This window comes from Pleuronectes platessa, chromosome 15, assembly GCF_947347685.1.
Source record: "Pleuronectes platessa chromosome 15, fPlePla1.1, whole genome shotgun sequence".
NCBI classification, from domain to species: Eukaryota; Metazoa; Chordata; class Actinopteri; order Pleuronectiformes; family Pleuronectidae; genus Pleuronectes; species Pleuronectes platessa.
In genome coordinates this window covers 14,623,945-14,646,211 of record NC_070640.1, presented here as the reverse complement: position 1 = coordinate 14,646,211, position 22,267 = coordinate 14,623,945, and the positions used below count along the sequence as shown (strand labels likewise).

General features: G+C 42.1%; 4 protein-coding genes across 19 annotated transcripts; 3 read left to right on the top strand and 1 right to left on the bottom strand.

The window, feature by feature from the left end:
* Positions 1-41: 41 nt before the first annotated feature.
* si:dkey-125i10.3 (neurofilament heavy polypeptide) lies at positions 42-10,912 on the bottom strand. Its single transcript, XM_053442330.1, has 10 exons — positions 10,789-10,912; positions 10,147-10,184; positions 9,949-10,060; positions 9,678-9,755; positions 3,046-3,093; positions 2,733-2,840; positions 1,178-2,629; positions 1,015-1,077; positions 771-873; positions 42-420 (listed from the first exon to the last, which is right to left on the bottom strand). Exons 2-10 carry the CDS (start codon positions 10,154-10,156, stop codon positions 316-318), a joined length of 2,079 nt encoding a protein of 692 aa, XP_053298305.1. The 5' UTR covers positions 10,157-10,184; positions 10,789-10,912; the 3' UTR covers positions 42-315.
* On the top strand, positions 4,521-9,423 carry LOC128457575 (uncharacterized). Of its 15 annotated transcripts, none has more exons than XM_053442334.1 (4): positions 4,521-4,583; positions 4,724-4,809; positions 5,008-5,111; positions 5,840-9,423. In XM_053442334.1, exons 1-4 carry the CDS (start codon positions 4,575-4,577, stop codon positions 7,138-7,140), a joined length of 1,500 nt encoding a protein of 499 aa, XP_053298309.1. In that variant the 5' UTR covers positions 4,521-4,574; the 3' UTR covers positions 7,141-9,423. The 15 variants fall into 15 exon arrangements, with proteins under 15 accessions (XP_053298309.1, XP_053298307.1, XP_053298306.1 ...); XM_053442336.1 differs by lacking the exon at positions 5,008-5,111 and adding an exon at positions 5,612-5,698 and having other exon boundaries at positions 4,537-4,583; positions 4,721-4,809; XM_053442333.1 differs by having other exon boundaries at positions 4,538-4,583; positions 4,721-4,809.
* A 1,170-nt stretch (positions 10,913-12,082) lies between the features above and the next one.
* On the top strand, positions 12,083-14,645 carry cwc15 (CWC15 spliceosome associated protein homolog). 2 transcript variants are annotated; one of them, XM_053441352.1, is made up of 7 exons: positions 12,083-12,223; positions 12,875-13,019; positions 13,360-13,472; positions 13,582-13,679; positions 13,767-13,877; positions 13,987-14,117; positions 14,237-14,645. In XM_053441352.1, the coding sequence occupies exons 2-7, from the start codon at positions 12,889-12,891 to the stop codon at positions 14,364-14,366; spliced, it is 714 nt and encodes a 237-aa protein (XP_053297327.1). In that variant the 5' UTR covers positions 12,083-12,223; positions 12,875-12,888; the 3' UTR covers positions 14,367-14,645. The 2 variants fall into 2 exon arrangements, with proteins under 2 accessions (XP_053297327.1, XP_053297328.1); XM_053441353.1 differs by having other exon boundaries at positions 12,154-12,223; positions 12,878-13,019.
* An 888-nt stretch (positions 14,646-15,533) lies between these two features.
* mtmr2 (myotubularin related protein 2) lies at positions 15,534-22,066 on the top strand. The gene is made up of 16 exons (XM_053441889.1): positions 15,534-15,788; positions 16,612-16,714; positions 16,821-16,844; positions 16,969-17,032; positions 17,152-17,246; positions 17,321-17,425; positions 17,637-17,741; positions 17,831-17,914; positions 17,996-18,145; positions 18,234-18,422; positions 18,645-18,830; positions 18,934-19,140; positions 19,249-19,341; positions 19,429-19,542; positions 19,665-19,841; positions 20,831-22,066. The coding sequence occupies exons 1-16, from the start codon at positions 15,709-15,711 to the stop codon at positions 20,993-20,995; spliced, it is 1,941 nt and encodes a 646-aa protein (XP_053297864.1). The 5' UTR covers positions 15,534-15,708; the 3' UTR covers positions 20,996-22,066.
* Positions 22,067-22,267: the final 201 nt, after the last annotated feature.

Sequence of the window (22,267 nt, the reverse complement as noted above, 5' to 3'; positions counted from 1 at the left end):
TGCTCATTTTGAAATTAAGGCTGAATAAACAATTTCAAATCTAAAGCATTAAGCAGTGATTTTATTTTAACCATATAAAGTACATTACACCCAAAATCATTCATGCTACCTGCAAAGTATTTCATTCAAGGATCTTTGGCAGTTGTTGTAACACATAACAAACTGCAGAGGCTTTTTGCAGATTTCCCAATCCTGACAAAATGTACTTAAAAGCGTTAACTGAGAAAATTGTTATAAATTTTAACAGCCTAAAGGAAACAGGGATGAAGTTCTCAGCCCATTAATCACAGTATACTTTGAGTCCTCTGACAACAGTCAGGCTTCACGTCTCGAGAAGAAGCAGCCATCACACTGGATCAGCTGGTCACGCAGAAACATGGGCCTCAGCAACTCTCCTAGGCCCTTAGCACACACACCACACTGCAACAAGAGATGGTCAACGTCAACATGATGCAATGAGAAGAGCATGTCAGTAAATACACAGACATACACACACACATACACACGCTGCAGAAGATGGTCAAAAGCAACATCATTCAATGACAAAAGCATGTCAATCAACACACACACACACACACTATACACAGGCAGCAAATGATGGTCGAGAGTAACATGATGCAATGAGAAGAGCATGTCAGTAAATACACATGTACACACACGTGGAAACACACACACACACTCTGCAAAAGATGGTCAAGAGCAACATCATACCATGACAAGAGCATGTTTATCAACGCACACACACGTAGCCTGTATATATATCACCACACCTTTAGACACTCAGCATGGCAGGTCAGCAGAGGGTCGCTGAATGTGAGCTTGATCAGTCCATCAATAATTTGGTCACAGAACGAACAAATAGATTTGCCATCACTGAAATAGAGAGAAAGTGAGAAAGAAAAATTACCCTCACTTTAAATCTGTCTACAAACATTCGGGTTTATACCATAAAAGTGACTTTAAGAGCTCATTTTGAAATTCCATAAGGGCATGGTCTTTAAATTGAGATGTTACCTGGTCACTTTCAGATTGTACTTGGATTGTTGCTCCTCTCTGCGCTTTTGAAACAAGTCAGTGCTATAAAAAAAATAGCAATCCATGAGATGCATTTCATAGTTCGGGTAAAAACATGTGAAAATTATATGAGAAAAAAAGAATGACTGTGACGTTCACTCACGTATTGGTATCATCAGACTGTTTCGGTTCCGCCTCCTCTGAGGGGGACTGTTCGGGATCCTCCACAGGTTCAGGAGCAGCTTCAGTTGTGGGCGGCTCCACATCCAATGCATCAGTCAGCTCAATACCTCCGTCAGGTAACTCACTCTGAACCGCTCCACCCTCTGAGACAGCTACAGGCTCAGCAGCGTCAGTGATGTCCAACTCCACCAGCACAGGATCTGCTGCTTTCTCAGGTGCGGTGTCATCAACAGGCTGGACCTCACTCTCGGGCACTTCCTCAGCTCTGGTCTTTAAACCTGCTTCTGCTGGAGCTGCAGCTTCAACATTTGACTCTTCAGACTCGATCGTGGTGTTTGCAGCAGACTGATTCCGCGATTCTGATACAGGACTGAGATTTAATGAATCGGCTAGAGAGTCGAACAATAAATCTGGGACTGGTTCCACACTCTTTTTCAGAGGGGCCTCTTCTTCTGGTGTTGCATGAATCCCGTCACTCATATCATGTGCAGACTCCACCACAACTGCAGCTACAGCCTCAAAAACCTCTCCAGCATCTTCCTGAGGAACCTCTGCAGCTTGTTCAGTTGATTCTACCGTGGCGACCTCCAAGTGTGTATCATTTGCTGGCTCATTTTCGACTGAAGGTTCCTCTTGAGGTTTGACCTTGAAAGCGTCAGCGGGGACTTCGGCAGGTTCATTCTTCTCCTCTGTTCCAGCCACATCTGAGGTTTCTGCAACAGGATCTTCCACGCCAGCATCTGTAGAGACCTTGGCCTGGGTGGGATCTCCAATCGACTGCTCAGCTGTCGTAACAGCATGTTCCACTTCACTTTCAGCTGTTACCACCGGTTGCTCGGCTGGCTCTTGGTTTTCCTTTGTTGAAGAAAATGTCAGTGCTTCATTTTGGACATGAATATCTGCAGCGTCTTCCTGAGGAACCTCTGCAGCTTGTTCAGGTGATTCTACCGTGGCGACCTCCAAGTGTGTATCATTTGCTGCCGCAGTTTTGACTGAAGGTTCCTCATGAGGTTTGAGCGTGAAAGCATCAGAAGGGACTTCGGCAGGTTCATTCTTCTCCTCTGTTCCAGCCACATCTGAGGTTTCTGCAACAGGATCTTCCACGCCAGCATCTGCAGAGACCTTGTCCTGGGTGGGATCTCCAATTGACTGCTCAGCTGCTGTAACAGCATGTTCCACTTCACTTTCAGCTGTTACCACCGGTTGCTCGGCTGGCTCTGCAGGAGATGCTGCATCTGGGTTTTCCTTTACTGAAGAGAATGACAGTGCTACATTTTGGACATGAATATCTGCAGAGACTTCAGCAGTGCTCTGTTTTTCTCCTGCATTTGATTGGTCGACTGGTGCATCAGCAACTTCCTTGTTTTCTTCAGCTGTGTTGCCTGGTTGTGCTTCGTCATTTTGGACGTGTTCTTCTGTGTGTTCTTTGGGCCTGTAACAGAGAAGAAGCCCCTTACTACCTTTATATGTAAAAAACGACACACACAAAATCATACTTAGCATCTTTAAACTTCATACTTGCAATATACACTTACTTTGTATTGTCTGTGGTCTCCTCTGTTGACCCCCCAGGCTGAGCATCTTCTTGGGGAAGAACAACTTCACCGTTTGTCATTAGTGATAGTGATTCTGTAGCTGAATCACTAAAGCAAAAGAGAAGAAGAAACGATAAACTCATAACACAAATAAATCTGGAATTAGCATTTGATATTCGGTTAAAAAGTTCAGGCTTAAAGGAGATTAATAATGCAAAACTTGAAACAAGTGGGCTCAGAGAGGAGCAGTGTGTAGTTTCTCATATTTTGCACTGAATCTTTTTAATTAAGATTCAGCACCTACAGTACATACCCTTCAGTTGTCGGTTTGGGAGGAAGACTCACAGGATCCTCCACTGATCTGCAGGGTAGGAATAAGAAACTTTCCTTGAAAAGAACCTTGGTATTTTTAACCTTGTAACAAATACAGAAGAGCGGTAAATTACATCTTGCTAATGAATTTCACACGAGCAAACATCATAACCACTTATTTCTTATACTTAAACTTTCACATTAGGAGAAGTTTCAGCTTTAATGATGAATCTTGATTTAAGCATGGCATACAGTACATTTACAATATTACTAGTACGAGTAACTTTCACAGTTTCAGATTATTTGACACTGTTTATTCTTTTATATAAGTGAGAGCTTCATCCAAAAATATTAAATTTAAATGGACTGTCTATGAGATAGGCAGAAACTCCATGTTTCCACTATACAAGCCGTTGAAAAAGCAAAAACACCAGCTACTTTGATTGATGACACAAAACTAAAAAATAGAGTCTTAAATGGCAACGAAAATGATGTAAGACTTTGTATTGAAGTGCAGTATAAAGTGATGTAACACCAAACACTTTGCGCTGACGTGAGGAGCAAGGAATGTGATTCAGTTACGCATGAGTCGACTCAGAGTCCCAGTTTGTGCTTCTCATCTGATGCAGTACTACGAGTAAACAACAACACCTGCTGCTGGATGAAATACAAAGCACAAGAATATGTAAAAAAAAAAATACAGTATAGACAATAATGAAGTATATACAACAAAAGATACAAAATTGCTTATCTGTATATTCACATGAACTGAACTTTTTGGAAAGCAATGGGTGTAATAATTACAATGTTCCTCAGTTTTATAACTCAGCCTAATGTGGGTCCAAACGAGATGTGTGCATGTGTTGATATGCACCGGCTTTAGGTTATGAACAAGATTTATTTATTATTTAGTATTGACTACAAGTTCAAGATGAAGCAGCTGCACACTGGTCAATTCATACGTATTTAAGTGTACTTCCACAAATCTGATGCTGATGTAGCTTTCGCCAAGGACACACGAATGAGGTCGCACAAAGATAAAAATGTGAATCTGAAGTACAAGGATGAATAATACAACAATTTTACTGCCCATGGTACTCATAAATAAATTGGAGCGGACAGTGTTCTTTTTTTATGTCTTGACAGCCGCTCATCCAAAAACTTTAGAGACTGCACGGAAAGAAAGGAAGGAGTGAAGGGTGGGAGGGAGGGAGGGAGGAAGAAAGAAAGGAAGGAGTGAAGGGTAGGAGGGAGGGAGGAAGAAGAAAGAAAGGAAGGATGGAAAAGGGAAGAAAGACAGATAGAAAAAAGAAAGAAAGAAAGAAAGAAAGAAAGAAAGAAAGAAAGAAAGAAAGAAAGAAAGAAAGAAGAAAATGATATCCGTTTATCAAAAAAATATTAAATAGTTTCTTACGTGAGCTTGACACTTATTTTGGTAACAGGAAGAAAATTACTTTTATTCTGAAGACTGCGTCTCTTAACTTCCGGCAGTGTTCCGCTGTATCCTGTCTTCCAGCCCGGCAGCAAAACATGGTCAAAGTAAAGTGTCACCTCGTGTTTCCAGTTTGTTAAAGACACGTAGCCGCGGTTCCAGAATACACGCCACACTGTAGTTCATGTTTTTACGCTTGATTTCTTTAAAAACTTTCGGTCTTTACACTCATGTTTCCGAACAGCAGCAGCTCGGTGTGACAACAACCAACACTGGACCACTTGTTTTTTCTTTCCCCCATGAAAAGTTAGCAGGACGATTCCCCAACAACAAGTAAGTCCCGCTCAGCCTTGTTTGGAATAAATAAACGAACTGTGTCGTGTTATAGCTAAAGCAACAGCAGCCTCCTTTTAGATCCTTGAGTTCAATTAGCTTCACGAGTTTCAGTAAACCAGAAAACCCTCTTTCAAAATGAAAACTATTCATATATTCAGACAACAAGGAGACGTTTTACTGGTTTTCTACATCCAGGCAACGATCTGAATCAGAAGATCAAGTCAAGCTGGACAATCTTAATGTGGATCATTCAAACGAAACAGCTCTGGGTTGGATCTCAAACAGTCCCTGTGTTGCAGGTATCTTGCATCTTGACCCATGTATGATGAATCAAGAATAATGAATAATGTTAAATTCCCCTAACCCTATTCATTTAATAAGACACTAGTCTCACTCGTCACATATACAAGTGCTTCTCTGTCTTCATAAACGTTTATCAGAAGAGTCAACAGGCTTTAACCTCTGCCAAGTCCTAACGGTCTCCTTATGAAACTACATTCAATTCACTAGATCTGGATTCATTCATCACCAGTCCCAAAACACGCCCGATCTGAAGTTATTCTCTGAGCCATAAATGACAATGTGAGAAAATGCAGAGTTAAAGAAAAACTAAATCGTGGATCTGGAGTAAAATTCAATGAGTTCTTTCCAGACCGCATCCTTCCACCGAGTTGTGTGGCAATGCGGCATCCAGTAGTTTTTGTATAATCCTGCCTACTGTCAGACAAAAACATAATTTCCTTGATGGAGGTAAACATTTCTAGTTTTATTTTTTTTATTTAACCTCTTTTTGAACTAGAAAATCAGATGCCAACTTCAGCCCAATGCAACCATCCATTGCCAGATATCCTGTTGGTCAGGAAAGGGGCCAGATAAAGTCAAAAGTGTAAGAATCTGTTTAATTAAGTCATGTGCAAAGTTTGTTATTGTTCATGTCTTTTTATTTTAGTAATACATGACTAGACTAGTTTGTTGCCGTCATGTTGGTTTAATGTGTCAGTCATGACTCTTTCCTGCGCCCTTCTAGAAGAAATGCCATCAAGAAACCATCTTGACAAAATTGGGAGGAAGAAGAAGAAATGGACGGAGGAGGCCATGGAGCGTGCACTGATCGAGGTGAAGTCCGGGAGGTGCACGGTGAGGCAGGCCGCCAAGGAGTTCGCAGTCCCCAAATCGTCCCTGGGGGACAGAGTCAGTGGACGGGTGACACCGGGGAGCCGCAGCGGGCCGGCTCAGCTCATCACATCTGCTGACGAGGAGCTGCTAGTGGAGTTCTCCTTGCACATGTCCAAGCATGGATTCCCACTCACCAAGCAGCAGCTGGTGTCCTTCGCCTCGTCCATTTACAAGCGGCAGCATCGGAGGGTGGCGTTCTCCAAACTGGGCCAGACATGGTGGCTCAATTTTAGAAAACGGCAGGAGAAGAACATCGCCATACAGCCAGCGGACAATGTCGTCCGTGGGAGGACAGTATGTGTGAGGAAGGAAGCAGTGGACCAGTTTTTTCATTTGCTGGGCACCGTCATAGACGCTCATGGGCTCGGAGACAAGCCTCTCCAAATCTTCAACTGCAGCGAGACGGGATTTCAACTGGGCAGGAAGAGGGTGCTCGTCCCCAAACCGGCCAGTTTAGGCTGCAGGCCAGTGCTGGGTCTGAGGGACCACATCTCCGTCCTGGCTTGCTTTAGCGCTGCTGGAGAGGACATTCCCCCGTTTATTGTCTACTCAAAGGCCTATCCAGGGGGAGTGTGTTACAAGACACAAGGGCCCCCCAACGCCCTCTACGGGTGGTCCGGCTCAGGGTGTATCAACTCGGACCTCTTTAAGAAGTGGTTCCTCAAACATTTTCTCCTGCACGCACCAAAGCAGCGTCCCCTGCTGCTGATTTTTGACGGCCACAAGTCACCGGTGAACCTTGAGGTGGTGGAGGCCGCTCGCAAGGAGGACGTCGTCCTGCTGTGCCTTCCGTCTCACTGCTCTCACATCCTGCAGCCGCTCAACGCAGGACTCTTTGTGCTGCTGAGGCAGCGTTTCGCAGCGCTCCTAGGGGAAGGCTGCGCCACCGACACTCACTTTGCAATAAGCAAGAAGGAGTTCTCAGGCGTATTTAAAGGGACGTATCAGCTAGCGAAGGAAGAGGAGGGCGCCAGGATTGTCAAGGAAGGCTTTAGCAAATGTGGTATCTACCCGCTGAACCACTTTGTTGTCACTGAGGGACATTTAATGCCATCGCACAGCATGGGCGAAGCAGCTGACCCTTCCTTTGCCGCGTCAGCACAGGGGGTGCACACTGGAGGAGAGCTCACAGCAGCCGGACCCTCGTTGTAGCTCATTACTACTCATGACTGTCAAATATCCAATTAGTACCTCTGAGGCAAGGGGCTTCCTGCAGAGCGCTGCGTTTGTCAGCACGCAGAGAAGAATGGAGTGTGTGGATGTTCTCAACGTTGTGTTCAGGTTTAGTGATTAAATGTTGGAATGCTGCTCAACGGTGGTTCACAGCTGGTGAGTCTACATAACACTAAACGAGACAAAACATTTTCAAATCCAAAAATAAAGATAACTACAGGCTACGTTTCTGCTGTGTGAAATTCTGTTTCCTCTTTGTGAGTATTCGCTATTTACCTCCACCAATGCTATATGTTTGTGTTTGTTAGTTGGTTGGTTTTGTTTTAATCAGATTACCCAGAGATGGATTTCCACAAAAACTTGGTGGAAGGATTTTGTATGGGTCAGGGGAAAAAACTATTAAATTTTGGTGTAGATTATTATTAATTATGATCTTGATGAAACAAATCAGGGAAAGGGAGATCTGGCAAGATTTATTTAGCAAAATATAAGTTACTCAGTGTTTGCTTCTTCACAGTGTTCAAGCCTGTTGTGAAACACGGACAGAGGGGTGAACATGTTTTTCTTTTCTTTTTTACACTCACACTGAGAAGAGAAATGATAACACACCTTTGAAACTGTTGACTCACTTCAGTTGTGAATCTTTAATTCTTTTGCTGGACAATTCTAAATCAGTTTGGTCCATTAGACAGTTATAAATGAATATGTTGTCTAAAATAGCAAAGAATTATTGAGGAAACTCTAAACCTTTTAAATTATTTGCGGAGGGGTGTCTGACTACTAAGGAATGTTCAAACTTAAAAGGTTTTGTATGCTCTTAGTAGAAGGAAGCCTACGTTGTTCCTCAGGAAGAAAATCCCGAGTTAAAGGATTTTATTTCTTTTTCATTTTGCAGCACAAATGTGTCCACACCCCTCAATAATTCACTTAATTGTGGGTTGATGATGTGCATTTGTGTGTCATGCATGTGTCAAAGGAAGGTGATGTAATATCAATGCAATAGATTCAACTATAAACAATACAGTGACCAGGAAAAGTCATTAAACCCCTTTGGGATCTCCTGCATTTCTGTACACATTTAGTCTGGTGATCAGTACAATTCTGTTTTAGAGCTTGACACACAAATCCTTACATTGTTCTTCTCATGATTTAAACTATCTAACATTCTCAGTGTAGGAAGGAAAAATAATGTGAACCCCTCGTCTGATGACATCAACAGCAGTTAACAGGAGTTATTAAACCAGGAGAGTCTGATCAATGAAACTGGATCGGAGGTGTGTGTAAGAGTTAATCTGACTCTTTTAAACTCAGCATTCAAACATTTAGTTGTTCTGAAAGTTAACTTGCAGGAAAGAGATCTTAAAATAATTGCTATCAGGATTTGTTGATTTGCATAATGCTGGACAGGTTGACAGAATCATCTCGAAGAATGTATTTAGTCGAAGGTATTTGAGTTCTGTGGCTACTTTCCCTAGAATTGTGCATCCAGCTAAGATGACTCAAAGGCAGAACGATCAGTAGAGATCAGTGTGTTGCTATCTCGGCACAGAAAGAGTGTTTTCACTGCTGTTTGTCTCGTTGCAGTATTACGCAAAACAAATGCAGAACAGATTTCCCTGAAACCTGTTGGAAGGGTGGGGTACGAGCCACAGAAGAAACCATTAAGTTTCTGGGAGGATCCGGATCAGGGGGTGGATCCGGGAGTTGTTGTTTTTTTCACTTTCTTTAACATTCCAAGGCAGGGTGTTATTCAACATATTCACATATTTCTCTGGGAATAATTCATGGATCTCATTGATTCCCATCAAGCATATGTTAGGGCACTGATATTTATGAGTTTGTTAACTCTTGTGCAACTGAATTTGAAGGGACTGTTTGTCCTTGGCAGATGTATACTCTCCACCCAGTGACATTCCTTAGTGTGTTGAACTACAGGTAAACCTGTGACTTGTATGTTACATAACGATCACATCATATTTGATGCAGGAAACCAGGTCATTCCACAGGGAACTTTACTATATGTATTATTAATAATAATTACTGTACAAACAGTCTATGAATGTTTCACAACATTTATATAATATTTTTAAATGACACTGAATGCAGCTTTGACTTGCAGAACTGCCACTACAATGTTTTTCATATCAAAAGATTTGTCACACTGGTGTCGGACATTTAAGTATTACTGAAAACCCCAAAAATCTTCTAAATTGTTAATTAAATCACTATAATTACTGAAAATTATAAAAATCTATATTACGATGAGACTGTTGTTGTCCATTCATCTCTCAACAGCTGTTTTTTCATTTTTCTCAGATACTAAAATCAATCATCACCACTTATGTCTTTCCACTGCTTCAATACCTTTGGTATCTGAAGAAGCTCGATAACTTCTTCCCTCATTCTTTCTGAATGTTTTCTTTGAAACCCATTTGTTCAAAAACATTTTGTACTTTTTAAATAACTCTAGAACACCGATGACGTTCACATCTGAATATTCAAACTGTAGCACTCACTCAAATATCTTGGCCGTGGAGAGGACGTATGACTTCTGCTTGACTTCAGCGGGTGTGGTCTCCTCACCGAGGTCCGTCCTGCAAGACAGAAGAAGTTGTTGCACCATTTATTAAAAAAACTAATTAAGCAAACAATCTGTGTTCATAGTGTAGAACTAAAACTACCAAACAGGATCCTAGTTTTCCTAGGATTCAATTGAAGCGATGCCAAACTGCACCACAGCTCACGAGAAAAAAACACAAAGGCTTTAATATCTGTTTAAAAGTTTACCCTGCTTCGTCTTGCTCTTCTTTTTCCCGTTCGGAGCTTTGGATCCAGCTGACATCATTCTTCAGCGATGTTCGCACCTTGGTGGTTTTTAACACCTGGTTTCTGTCAACGTCTGCAACACACCCACACACGTCTGGATATCCGTGCACACTAATGATGATGCTCACACAAGAGATATTGAATTTGAGTGGAACTTACATTGCGTCATGATGCTAATATTCTCTCAGATGTTCAACCTGTTGAAATATGGTCAAGATTAAGTTATCATAGCCTTTTTTTAAACATCAATGCAAATAGTACAGCAGTTGCTGTATGCAGAGATGTTATATCTCTTAGTTTCTTTCTCCGTACTTTCACAAGTGACATATACAGTGACCACACATCTCATACAAAACCGGGAAATCTGCATTCTGCACGTAAATGCTCAAATGTTTTTATCATTTGTCAACAGCTCCTCAGTGCACAGTTTCAGTGTGAGCCCAGTGTTTTCCACTTTTTACATTAAATTATGACTCTAGAAAAAACACACCCAGTTGAAAACGATGACTGCATGTTCCCTTCACTCTGAATGTTGTGAATCCTCCTTGTGTTTACAGCATCACATCACACTGTGCATCCTTACTCTCCCCGAGCCCCTCTTAACATTTCACCCTGCTCTTAGTGCTTTAATCACTTCCGATGAATCTCTCTGGAGACGAGCCAGCGACGATTAACCAGGTCAAATTCATTATGCATAGAAAATTAAAGCCATTCTGACTCTGTAATGAGCCCTTGCCCTGCAGAGTCAATGAAATCAGAAACAAAGTCAAGTCCATTCATGCACCATATTGCTGTTCTCACCTGTTAAGTCATCAATGTCAGCGCTGAGTGGTGTCAGGCCGGCTCTGATCTCTGGATCGCAGGTACGAGACAGTTCAACCCGAGCCCCCTCCCCCTGGTATGTTAGATTCCACCTGTCCTGCCGCACCATCCAGTCGGAGATGCTGCCATGCAGGCTGGTCATGTGGGCGGGTGGGATGGATTGATAGGGGCCATTTAACATAAATTCTTGCTACATTTCTGTGAACTGATGCGTTCCATAGCTGTTTGACAGGAATCTTCTCAAAGCAGCTTGTTCGTGACAACCAAATGAAAGGCAAATAAATATTCTAAGCATTCTTGTTCTTTCTGCTTTTCTGATGTGTAACAGCTGCACAATTCAAACCTGCGATTCAAGTTAGTATTCACCGGAATTCTTTTTTTATCCTGACTTGAGATCTGCACACTGCACCTTCCACACTGATGTAGATGAAACCCTGCAGCTCATCATTTTGATGCATTTCAGGAGAAACATTTCCATCTTGTTCGATTTAACTTCAAAGAAAGACATTCCTTCACAATGGTGCCGTTCCGTTTGATCAAATCTGAGACCTGTTCTTATTAACATTCAACTTTTTTTGTTTTTGCATTTTGCATGTATTTTATTATGATTTATGTTTACTGTGTTTCCCACTTGGGGACTATACAGTTCAAAGTTACAGACAGCTATGCAGCCCTGTTTTCCTGTGGCTGTCTTCACTGTCATTGATTCCTATGATAGATTTGGAAACTGGTCATGAATATTTGATATAATGAGACTTAATGTAGGGATATTTACAACCACCTGAAAATGTGATACATTGGATCGATTTAATCAATATCTGTGGAAATTACTTTTACTTTGACCCTGGTCTTTTTTATCAATAACAACATTGTTCACATATTCGTCGGCATAGCAATGATAACTAGTGCACCCAAACTACGTCTTGTGGCAGAGCTTATAAATTACGACCTTGTAAAACACAGTGTACAGAGAACAGTACAGTCTGAGTACAGTATGTCCAACTAACGCAACAATGGCAACATGACATCTTTTTAATCCCTGTGCTGAAAGGTGACAGAGAAACAAGCAGGTGATGAAAGCACCTACAGACAGCAGGCATGCATCACGTGGTGGAGGGTTGGAATAGTGTTTATCTGTGCCTCTGATATGCCTGTGGTCTCCCTCACAACATCCCTGCACGTTATTGTTTCCTTGTTCTCACAAAGGGAAAACCCTTCAAACTGTTTCTTTTGTATCCTGATCACAGACAAGTTAACTATTATTATTTATAGTATTATTAGATACATATCTTAATCTGTTTTTTCTCGGTTCCAAGTGCGTTTGAACGCGTTTGAACGCACCTTTTCTACCGGACGTGACGTACAAATGAATGGTTGTATCGGTACTTCCGGTTTGTCGTGTGGTGGAAGCATCGTAAGTCTGATTCCTCTATTTATCTCTTATAACAATTATCTTGAGTTTTGTTTTGATCCCTTTGTTGTAACCTTCTGAAACAGTCAGTGTTGACTTTTTCTTAAACTGCTGGTGACGTGAAAAAGCTAGGTTTTCCTGATCTGAAGCGCTGTTAAAGCTGGTTAGCCTGCTAGCCTCTTTTAGCTACAGCGGCTAACGAGATAACTTGTGTTCGTGCTTTGTTATTCTCTTACAATCAGCATAATTTGTTTAATAATACGTGTTTTATTTCTCACAAATTCGACATAGCAGTAACATGCCTGTTATTTTTTACACGTACACATCCAAGGTGCTCACTTTTATAATGTTTTGTTTTGTGTTGTGCAGCTTCTTCTGCTGTCTATTGTGTGAAAACTGAACACATCGTTAGATATTTTAAGCAAATGCTTCCGCTGCAAAATTGGTGATTTTGAAGTATCTCATCAACAGCCCAGAAATCCAAAGCTGAATATTTGAAAAATCAGCTTTTAAAAATGTCAAATTGTCTTTGTGTTGCAGTCCCACTTTTTTCAGCAGCTGCCTGCTACTAACTCTGTCATCATCCCTATGGTAAATCCTTCAGATCTTGGCGTGTTAGTTTATATTCATTCTGTTTCCATGTGTTTTCCACAGCAGAGCCTTCCAAGATGACAACAGCTGCCAGACCGACGTTTGAGCCGGCCAGAGGAGGTCGAGGTAAAGGAGAAGGCGACCTGAGTGCTCTGTCCAAGCAGTACTCCAGCCGAGATCTTCCAGGTCACACCAAGATCAAATACAGGTCAGCAGATCCAACGAGAATGGTGTTTTGGGTTGTTACCTGTGTGTGACTGGCTCCGTTCCTGGTCAGCCAGGTATTCATTTACTATCAATCCAGTGAAGATGCTGTCTGAACTGTTCCCAAATCATCTTCTGTGGCCCTGTTCCGAGCGGCTATTAACATTGTCCCAAACCACCTCTGAGTGTGATCAGATCTGAAGACTTGTTTCTTTGTGTTATCACTTGTACTTAGCACTAAGCTTTTGCGATTAGATCACTCAGGACAGATGCCAGTACCAGGTCGGTGGATGTGTGCTGGAATCTAAATTCCTTTTTTTCCCTCAATGCTCTCCCACCCTCAGGCAACCTACTCAGGATAATGTCGAGGAGGTGCGTGCCCGTGACTTCCGCAGAGAGCTGGAGGAACGAGAGCGCGTAGCTGTACGTGATAAGACCAGAGAGAGGGGACCAAGAGGTTTGTCTGTCTGCAAATATTAGACGTAATGAGTAGTACAGATGACTTAATGACCATTTATACCCATGGAAACTTTAACTTAAAATACTGTTCTAACCAAATTGTGCAGAGCACACAACTTCCTCATCTTCCTCGTCATCTTCAAAGAGGCCTAGACTGGATCAGATCCCAGCAGCCAACCTTGACGCAGACGACCCTCTCACTGACGTAAGTGTTGCCACTTTGAGACTTAGTGGACACTTATTGTTTCGCCCCCATCGAGCTTTCTCACCGGTGATGCTTGTTTGTTTATAGGATGATGAGGACGAGGACTCTGAGGAGGACAGTGATGACGACGACACTGCAGCTCTTCTGGCTGAGCTGGAGAAGATCAAGAAGGAGCGGGCTGAAGAGCAAGAACGCAAGGTAAAGTGTTTGCACCTGCTCTCTGATTAGAGTTGGACATTGGTTATATTTGAGAGGAGGTCAATACTCCCCCATTTAGTTCATGAATTCAAATCTTTTCTCCTCTTAGGAGCGGGAGCAAAAGGCCGAGGAGGAGCGGATTCGTATGGAGAACATCCTGAGTGGGAATCCATTGATTCATTTGGCAGGGCAACAGCAACCGATGCCCCAGACTCAGAATACATTCAGGGTCAAGAGAAGGTACCTCACACGTACACACAAATATGCATGTATGCCTAAAGTTGATCTTTTTTCTTTTCCGGAAAATAAGTTCTCACTCAATACTAATCATCAAAATGAATTTGTTAATATTTTTCTAGGTGGGATGATGACGTTGTGTTCAAAAACTGCGCCAAAGGAGTGGACGAGGCGCGGAAAGAGAAACGCTTTATCAACGATACGCTGCGCTCTGAGTTCCACAAGAAATTTATGGAGAAATATGTAAAGTAAAGGACTTGGTGTGTGTTCATTTTATTGTTTGTCTGTGGGGTTTTTTAAACGGATTTCTTTGGTCTCATTGTTCCACCTGGTAGAAACAACTAATGCATTTAAATACGTTCTTTATTTAAATGTGAGTTTCTCTACAGACAACAGATAAAATGTTGTATATAAATGAATTTGCATCCTTTGAATAAAGCTTAAAACAAAGTGGGTTTAGTTGTTAAATGGGATTCTGCATCTGAATCCTTCTGTCCTTTTTTATCATTTCAATAAATTGGTTATTTTGGATATGGCTCCTTAGAATTGATCTGAAAAAGACTGATGTTGGGGATAAGAGAGGAAAGATATATATTTACTCCACCTTTTGCTTATTTTCATACAATTAATCTCTAATACTTTACAACTATTATAAAGAAACATATAATAAAGATCAGTTTTGACAGAATGGGTTTGATGTTTGTACAAATACAAACTCATGAACCATGAAACGTTATGTCTTGAATAAAGGACAAACTTCAGAATCATTTGGGACCTTCCCAATTAGGATTGACATGTTTTAATTTTTGATTCATCATTTCAGGCTTTACATTCTTTACACAGTTGTCAATGTGCACAATAATGTCAATGAAACAGCTAACTTACACAGATGTGGCATTTATGAAACATCAAAGGCCAGGAAAGGGCAGACAGCAGAGGGAGAAAGCTATTTATTAAATCCAAGCATCAGTTAAACCTGACAGTAAAATAGCCATGCCTCGAATAGATGATATAAATTGACAAGGCTTGTGCATTGGGTTAGTGCTTTTGGGGAAACAGATGGCAACCGTGAAGCCCCCGTCGAGTCCTGGAGTCTAATGCATGTTTTGATGCATCGGCAACTCTATGCCAAATAAAGGAGGGAGCAATTGAGAGCAATAGGCAAAATGGTGACTTAGACATTTTCTGTTAAAATCACCGCTTGGTGATAGGATGTATAAAGACAGCGCTATCGAAGTTCTGCTACTTCATTAAAACTACAAATTGATATGGCAAGATTTAAGTTTTGAGGGCATAAACTGCAGTGGTTCTTCCCTACCGGCGGGAGGCAGCAATGCAACTGCTATGGTCTGCCGGACAGAAGAAGAAGAGGAGCCGTGAAGGCAGCACGGGACTAGGTCAACATAGGAGACATCCGGCAGGGGGCGCCCTCTCCGTTCTGCCATTGACAGGGAGACTGCTGGGATAAAGATGGCAGCTTGCTTTTGTTTCTCAGCTCTGACTTCACTCTGAGGTGGACTTCACTTCCCTCCGCACCTACCCGGGTTTCCGTCGCTCTCCCGGGGCTTCACACCGACAGTCGACCGAGGAGAAGATGGAGAAAAGCGCGAGCATCGACAGTTTGGGCTCGAAACGCTCCTCGTCCCGTCATCCGAGTGTTGATTCATTGTCCAGGTCGATGCTAAACACAACACAACACTTAGCGAACCAGAGAAGTGTTCAACTAACAGAGGGTTATTGTAATCTATTTACAGCTGAAGTTAACACGTCTTATCCTCATGTAGTTTTATATAAACCTGCAGGCGGGGCTGCTAAACCACAACTACGATCATCCGGGTAACGACCTGCTGTAGGTTGACAGCAATCTAGGACACAGCTTAATGGTCGCCTTCATTATCGGTTGTTATCAATGCTTGATCGATTGATCGAATATTAATGCGAAGTTGTTAAGTGGTTATGGAGCCCAGATTTAGTGGGAGAACATACATGTTTTTAGTTGATCTGACCAGCAGCTATAGGATGTTCACTATATTGTGCCGGATCGATTTTGTCAGATAGTGGGTGTGCTCATTCTTTTAACTTTTAAAGAACATCTGCAAATCCTGGACCAAGGGAAAGCCTGTCCTATTTGGTTGATAAATTACTTTTAAATAACTTTAATTTCTTATTATCAGTAATTATTATTCATCGTTTCAGCACCAGAATCCAGCAGGATGTATAATCTGCTTGTTCAGTCTATATGGTTAAATATCCTAGCCTTCTATTTAGATTAACAATTCAATGACCAAGTCCTCTGTCACAGCTCCTCTGTGAGACAGAATAACTGCAGCTTTTGATTGTGTGTGTGAATGTTTGTGCTTCAAAGTGATTTGAGTGGTCGATAAGACTAGAAAAACTCTATATGAATACAATCTATGAACCAAGAGAAAAACAGGGAAATTGGATGAAATGGCTGCAGTATTTCCTCTGACTCATCTGTCGCCCCCTCTTTCAACAGTACGTCCACTTCTCGCTCGGACCGCTCGGCCCAGTCCAAGCCGCCCTCTGCCATGTCCTCGGACTCTGTGTCCACCTCTGCAGAGTTTTCCCCGGAGCTCAGGGTCAGTACCGTGCACGAACACATAGACCACAGAGATCCTGCTTCCTCATTAAAGCAGCTGATAATAGTGACTGAAGCGTGACTCTCCTCTTCTCTGCACCTTTCAGGTCAAACCCAAAACTCCTGCCAAGGTATGAAGTTCATGCTAGTGGTCAAACTATTCATTAACGCCTTGTTACTCAATAATTTGTCCAGTATATTAAATTTACCAAGTATTTATTTGGCATGTTAAATTATATCTAGTGTTTCCACCAGGTGCTTAGGGATTCTGAAAAAGAGGAACCACAGTTACTTCCAAATGAAACTGTGCAAGACATGGGTAGGTTGTATTATCTGTATTAGAGAAAAATGTCAGCTTTAATCAGCTGTCTTAACTCCAGAGATTTGCTATATAGTTCGCTAAATCAAGATTTTGTCCCCCCTTATTTTGTTCCACAGCCCAGGACATCACCTACTTCTGTCCCTTCACCGGAGCACTGAGGGGAACAGTGATGGTTACTAACTACAGACTGTTTTTCAAATGCATTGAAAGGGTATGCTTTGTGATTTAAGAACAATTTGTTTCATGGGTATGTGAAGCTTTTGCTAATGTAGTGTTTGTTTCCAGGAACCAGCGTTTGTGCTGGACCTGCCCCTCGGGGTGGTGAGTCGTGTGGAAAAGATTGGAAGTGCTTCGAGCCGCGGTGACGTGTCCTATGGGTTAGTCTGCAAGGTGAGTCACACAGAAATGGTCTGGAATAACTGAATTTCTTTTTTTATGGCAGGTCAGAGTTTTACTGGTTACAGATGCAAGCCAGCAAAGTGATGATGCGTATATGTATATTATATGTTCAGCTTGCAGTCCTGCAGTGATTTCACACCAATGAAACTCATCTGTACAATCTGCTCTTGACCCCTGAACTTGTGGCTCTGCCTTTCTGCAGGATGTGCGTAATCTTCGATTTGCACACAAACAGTTGGAGGACACACTCAGGAAGTCAATTTTCGAAGTGCTGATAAAATATGCGTTTCCCGTTTCCAACGGGCTGGTGAGTGATCCTCAGCCTCACTGTCTCTGACGCTGCTGCTCTGCACTCGAGTTGATCAACTGCTACCTTTCTTCTTCAACTCTCCACAGCAAATCTTTGCCTTTGATTATGGACAAGTGTTTCCTGAAAACGGGTGGAAGGTGTATGACGCTGTCTCGGAGTACAAAAGACAGGTATTTAAAGATGACGTGGACTCGTCAGCTAAATGATAAAGGAAGAAAGGAACGTATTGATTTTTGCGTGTTTCTTGGAAGGGTATACCCAATGAAAGCTGGAGGATAACAAAAATAAACGAACACTTCGAGCTGTGTGACACCTACCCATCAACTCTCGCCGTGCCCGTCAACATACCAGACGAAGAGGTCAAGAGAGTCGCTGCCTTCCGAGTGAAGTCCAGGATACCTGTGAGTGACAAACTTTTCCAGAGTGAATAAAATCCTCCTCTCCTGTGTGTGTGTGTGTGTTGATATTCTGCTACACTCCCTTTCGTAGGTTTTATCGTGGATCCATCCGGAGAGCCAAGCGACCGTGACGCGCTGCAGTCAGCCGATGGTCGGGGTAACCGGGAAGCGCAGCAAGGAGGATGAGAAATACCTCCAGTCGATCATGGATGCTAATGCTCAGTCCCATAAACTGTTCATCTTTGATGCCAGGCCGAGTGTCAACGCTGCCGCCAACAAGGTTCCTTTTTTAAATCTAAATTCAACAGCAATATTTATGAAGCACAACATTTTCAAAACATTATTTCAAGGAACTGTCGTTTTATCGCCCCCTGTACACAGAGGTTTGAAGTTACACTCCGCTGTCAGACAATGAAATGGAGTTGGTAGCGAATGAGGTTTTGCTGATTTGTGGCCAGTGGATCAAAATGCAACCGGTCTGATGTCCGTTTGTTTCTTCCAGATGAAAGGGGGCGGATATGAAAGTGAGGACGCTTATCAGAATGCAGAGCTGGTGTTCTTGGATATTCACAACATCCACGTGATGAGGGAGTCACTGCGCAAGTTGAAGGACGTGGTCTACCCCAACATCGAGGACTCCCACTGGCTCTCCAATCTGGAGTCCACTCACTGGCTCGAGCACATCAAGGTGAGCGGAGTGATGCGTCCCTGTGCAGTGGAATGAAGTAAAAATAAATAAAAAGGAAATGAAGCCATCCCCAGACTCCTGACTGGGTTGTGTGTGTTTGTAGCTGATTCTGGCTGGAGCGCTGCGGATTGCCGATAAGGTGGAGTCTGGGAAAACGTCAGTGGTGGTCCACTGCAGCGACGGCTGGGACCGCACAGCCCAGCTCACCTCCCTGGCCATGCTCATGCTGGACGGTTACTACCGCACCATTCGCGGCTTCGAAGTGCTGCTGGAGAAAGAGTGGCTGAGCTTTGGTCACCGCTTCCAGCTGGTAAACAATCACTCATACATTTTTTGGGGGCGTATTCCAGCGTAATGTGCTGTGACTTTTCCTGTAACATCACCGATATTCCTTCTTTCTTTCCTCTTTTTCTCGCAGAGAATCGGTCATGGCGATAAAAACCACACAGACGCAGACCGGTCACCTGTTTTTATTCAGTTCATTGACTGCGTCTGGCAGCTGACGCGTCAGGTAACAAATAAATGATACTGAAATGTGACAATAATCTTCAGAAAAATCTTTCAAGGATAATAATGAAGCAGTTTTTTGTTTTTTAAGTTCCCTGCAGCCTTTGAGTTTAATGAATACTTCCTGGTCACCATTCTGGATCACCTGTACAGCTGCCTGTTTGGGACATTCTTGTGTAACAGTGAACAGCAGAGGGTGAAGGAGGTGAGTGCTTTTGTTTCTCTGCACATTTTAACAATGTAGTTGAATAAAGGGCAGGATGCAAAGTCTGTTATTAAAAAGAGAATTTATTGCACATTCAGTGTTATGACATCTTTATTTTACAGGAGGTTCCCAGAAGGACGGGGTCTCTGTGGTCTTATATTAACAGCCAGCTGGAGGAGTTTACCAATCCTCTGTATGTGAACTACTCCAACCATGTGCTGTTCCCTGTAGTCAGCCTGCGCCATCTGGAGCTTTGGGTTGGCTACTACATACGCTGGAACCCTCGTATGAGACCTCAGGTATGTCAAGGAATCCTGTCTGTACCTGAGTTCAAGGTTTTTAATGCGCCCACATGATACTTTACTTTTGCTTCTGTGTGTCATGTATTTTTTGGTTTATTTTAAAGGTCTACTTACAAGAGTCGAAGAGCGTGAAAGGCCTGGTTTGCATAACTGGCTTTTATTTCTGTATCACCAAATAACATATAATATCCCAGTTTACTCCGCATGGTAAAGGGATCACAATACTATAACATTTATTATTAAATACACAAGAATTCAACAAAATGAAAACAACCACTGTGAAATGTGGTAGTGCAAGTCTATTGGCTGGTTCATCCTTTATATATACATATATGTAGATGTAGACTCCGGACAGTGAAACCAATGCAGAAGTGCCTGAAACCATGTATTCACTGAAACGACCAGCAGAGGACGTTGGCCAAATCTGTGAGAAAATGAACTTACTTCTAACATGATTCAAGTTGTCTTTAATACATCATGATGTTTATTTTATAAATTGTGGACACATTTAAAGTCAAATCTAAAATGAAGCATGTTATGAATTGGGGCATGGATAGCATGTAATTGAGTTCAAGTGATATCCAATGGGTGCAGGTCGTAGGTGAGAACTCATTGTCCTCAAGCTCGATCAGGATCCTCCTCCCTCTCCTCCAAATTTGGTTACTTCAGGACGAAAATGCCAAACTTGAGGCTTTAAAACTGCAGCTAAAAAACGAATGCATGATGTCACTTGTTCCAGACTTTCAATAACTGACTCAGTCTCAAATTGGTGTGCGGTGAGTGGGCGAGTTGACCAATCAGAGCCGACTTAGCAGCAGTGTACAGTATGAAAAGGAGAATGTGTATTTTTAGCCTTGCAGCATCTGAACTTATACTATTAAACCCATAAATTAAAATGATGAACCTCTAAATGCTCGAAACATGGGCACTGAAAAATAACTATATTTCAGTGTCTCGCCATTATTTATTTATTTTTTATTTGACAGGAGCCTGTTCATCAGCGCTATAAGGAGCTGCTGGCGAAGCGGGCCGAGCTGCAGAAGAGGGTGGACGAGCTTCAGAGAGAGGTGACCAACCGTTCAGCCTCCTCTTCCTCTGAGCGGGCGGGCTCCCCCACACGCTCCATCACTCCAGTGCAGACTTTTGTTTGACACAACTTGATCCTCATTAAGCTGAGTCCCACTAGTAAGAAGGCCTCACCTGGCGCGTCGATGCACTATCACCAAAACGTCTGCTGAAGCGGATGACTGTGCTTGCGTCTCTTAGAGGTTCTGTAGAATCTGCCTGCAACAGAAGAGAGTCTGTCTCAGACCACTTGACCACAGCCATATTGTTCTCATCCTCTGGGGTGAGAGGAAATGTAACAAGAATATCGGAGACTGTTCAGCGCATTAAACTGACTACAATCAGTGTTGATCATATTTAAAGGACACTAAAATATTACACGGTTTTAAACATGTCTGCCTTATACATTTCATAGCAACACTTGCGTTGCTTTTCTACACTGCAAATATTTGCAGTAGATGATTTGTTGAGCTGAAGCAATTGTGGACATGTAAAATGCTGCAAATATCACCTTAAAATGCGTGGAAGTTGTTAAATACTGACTTTAAAATGTAGCTTAAGGGCTGTGATCCTAGCTTCTTCTTCTAACGAGTCATAGAGCGCATAAAAAGAACATTGATGGTTTCTCTTCGGAGTCGGTGCTTTTAGATTGTTGTGACCAAATATCTGTTTTTTTAATATATAGTTCCTGTGTCAAACAGTTAATTACATTCCTGTCATTGAGTTTTGTAAGTTTCATCAACTAGTCGGCACTATTTAATCTCCCTCAGTTCAGACTTTGTATTTATAGCTCACAAACACACATGTTGTCAATTCTTAAGAGATCTTCCCATCTAAATGTGAATAAGCTGCACCCAACAGTTCATCGATCAGTCCCAGTTAACAAGCATCGACTCACACTTGTGAACATTTTCGCCAAATGCTTTTTTAAAACTACTATCAAATTTCATGTTTATCTTTTAATAAGTAGCCAAAATTGTAACGACTGATAATTTGCTCTGGGTATTTTGAAGTATAATAAATCTTAATGATGATCTGTGCCTTGCTCTGGATGATTGGGAGAATGAGAGAGTAGAACGGTTGAACGCTAAATACAGTGTTAGCCTGCTTTTCCACTGTGTTTGTGAATACTTGCAATAAACACATGACTCAGCTCAGTATGGTTTGTTACTTGAGCCTCTTGCCAACACAACACCCTCCAGATAGTCCATTACCCTTGGTTTAACAGTTATAAATAAAGAAATATAACCATGTGAAATTTTAACTGTAATATTTCTGAAAACATTTATTTTACCATCTTCAGTCTATTTCATTATCATAATTAGATCTGATATCAGTAGCCATAAAAAGGGTTTATG

Coding starts and splice junctions, on each gene's coding strand:
- si:dkey-125i10.3 (XM_053442330.1), bottom strand. Junction 2,630..2,732: donor GAGACCACAGACAATACAAA/GTAAGTGTATAT, acceptor TCTCTGTTACAG/GCCCAAAGAACACACAGAAG. Junction 874..1,014: donor TACAATCTGAAAGTGACCAG/GTAACATCTCAA, acceptor TCTCTATTTCAG/TGATGGCAAATCTATTTGTT.
- LOC128457575 (XM_053442331.1), top strand. CDS start 4,661: ATGTTTTTACGCTTGATTTCTTTAAAAACTTTCGGTCTTTACACTCAT. Junction 4,810..5,007: donor GGACGATTCCCCAACAACAA/GTAAGTCCCGCT, acceptor TTCTACATCCAG/GCAACGATCTGAATCAGAAG. Junction 5,112..5,839: donor AAACAGTCCCTGTGTTGCAG/GTATCTTGCATC, acceptor GCGCCCTTCTAG/AAGAAATGCCATCAAGAAAC.
- mtmr2 (XM_053441889.1), top strand. CDS start 15,709: ATGGAGAAAAGCGCGAGCATCGACAGTTTGGGCTCGAAACGCTCCTCG. Junction 17,247..17,320: donor TTTTCAAATGCATTGAAAGG/GTATGCTTTGTG, acceptor GTTTGTTTCCAG/GAACCAGCGTTTGTGCTGGA. Junction 18,423..18,644: donor TCAACGCTGCCGCCAACAAG/GTTCCTTTTTTA, acceptor TGTTTCTTCCAG/ATGAAAGGGGGCGGATATGA.
- cwc15 (XM_053441352.1), top strand. CDS start 12,889: ATGACAACAGCTGCCAGACCGACGTTTGAGCCGGCCAGAGGAGGTCGA. Junction 13,473..13,581: donor CAGAGAGAGGGGACCAAGAG/GTTTGTCTGTCT, acceptor CAAATTGTGCAG/AGCACACAACTTCCTCATCT. Junction 13,680..13,766: donor CAGACGACCCTCTCACTGAC/GTAAGTGTTGCC, acceptor GTTTGTTTATAG/GATGATGAGGACGAGGACTC.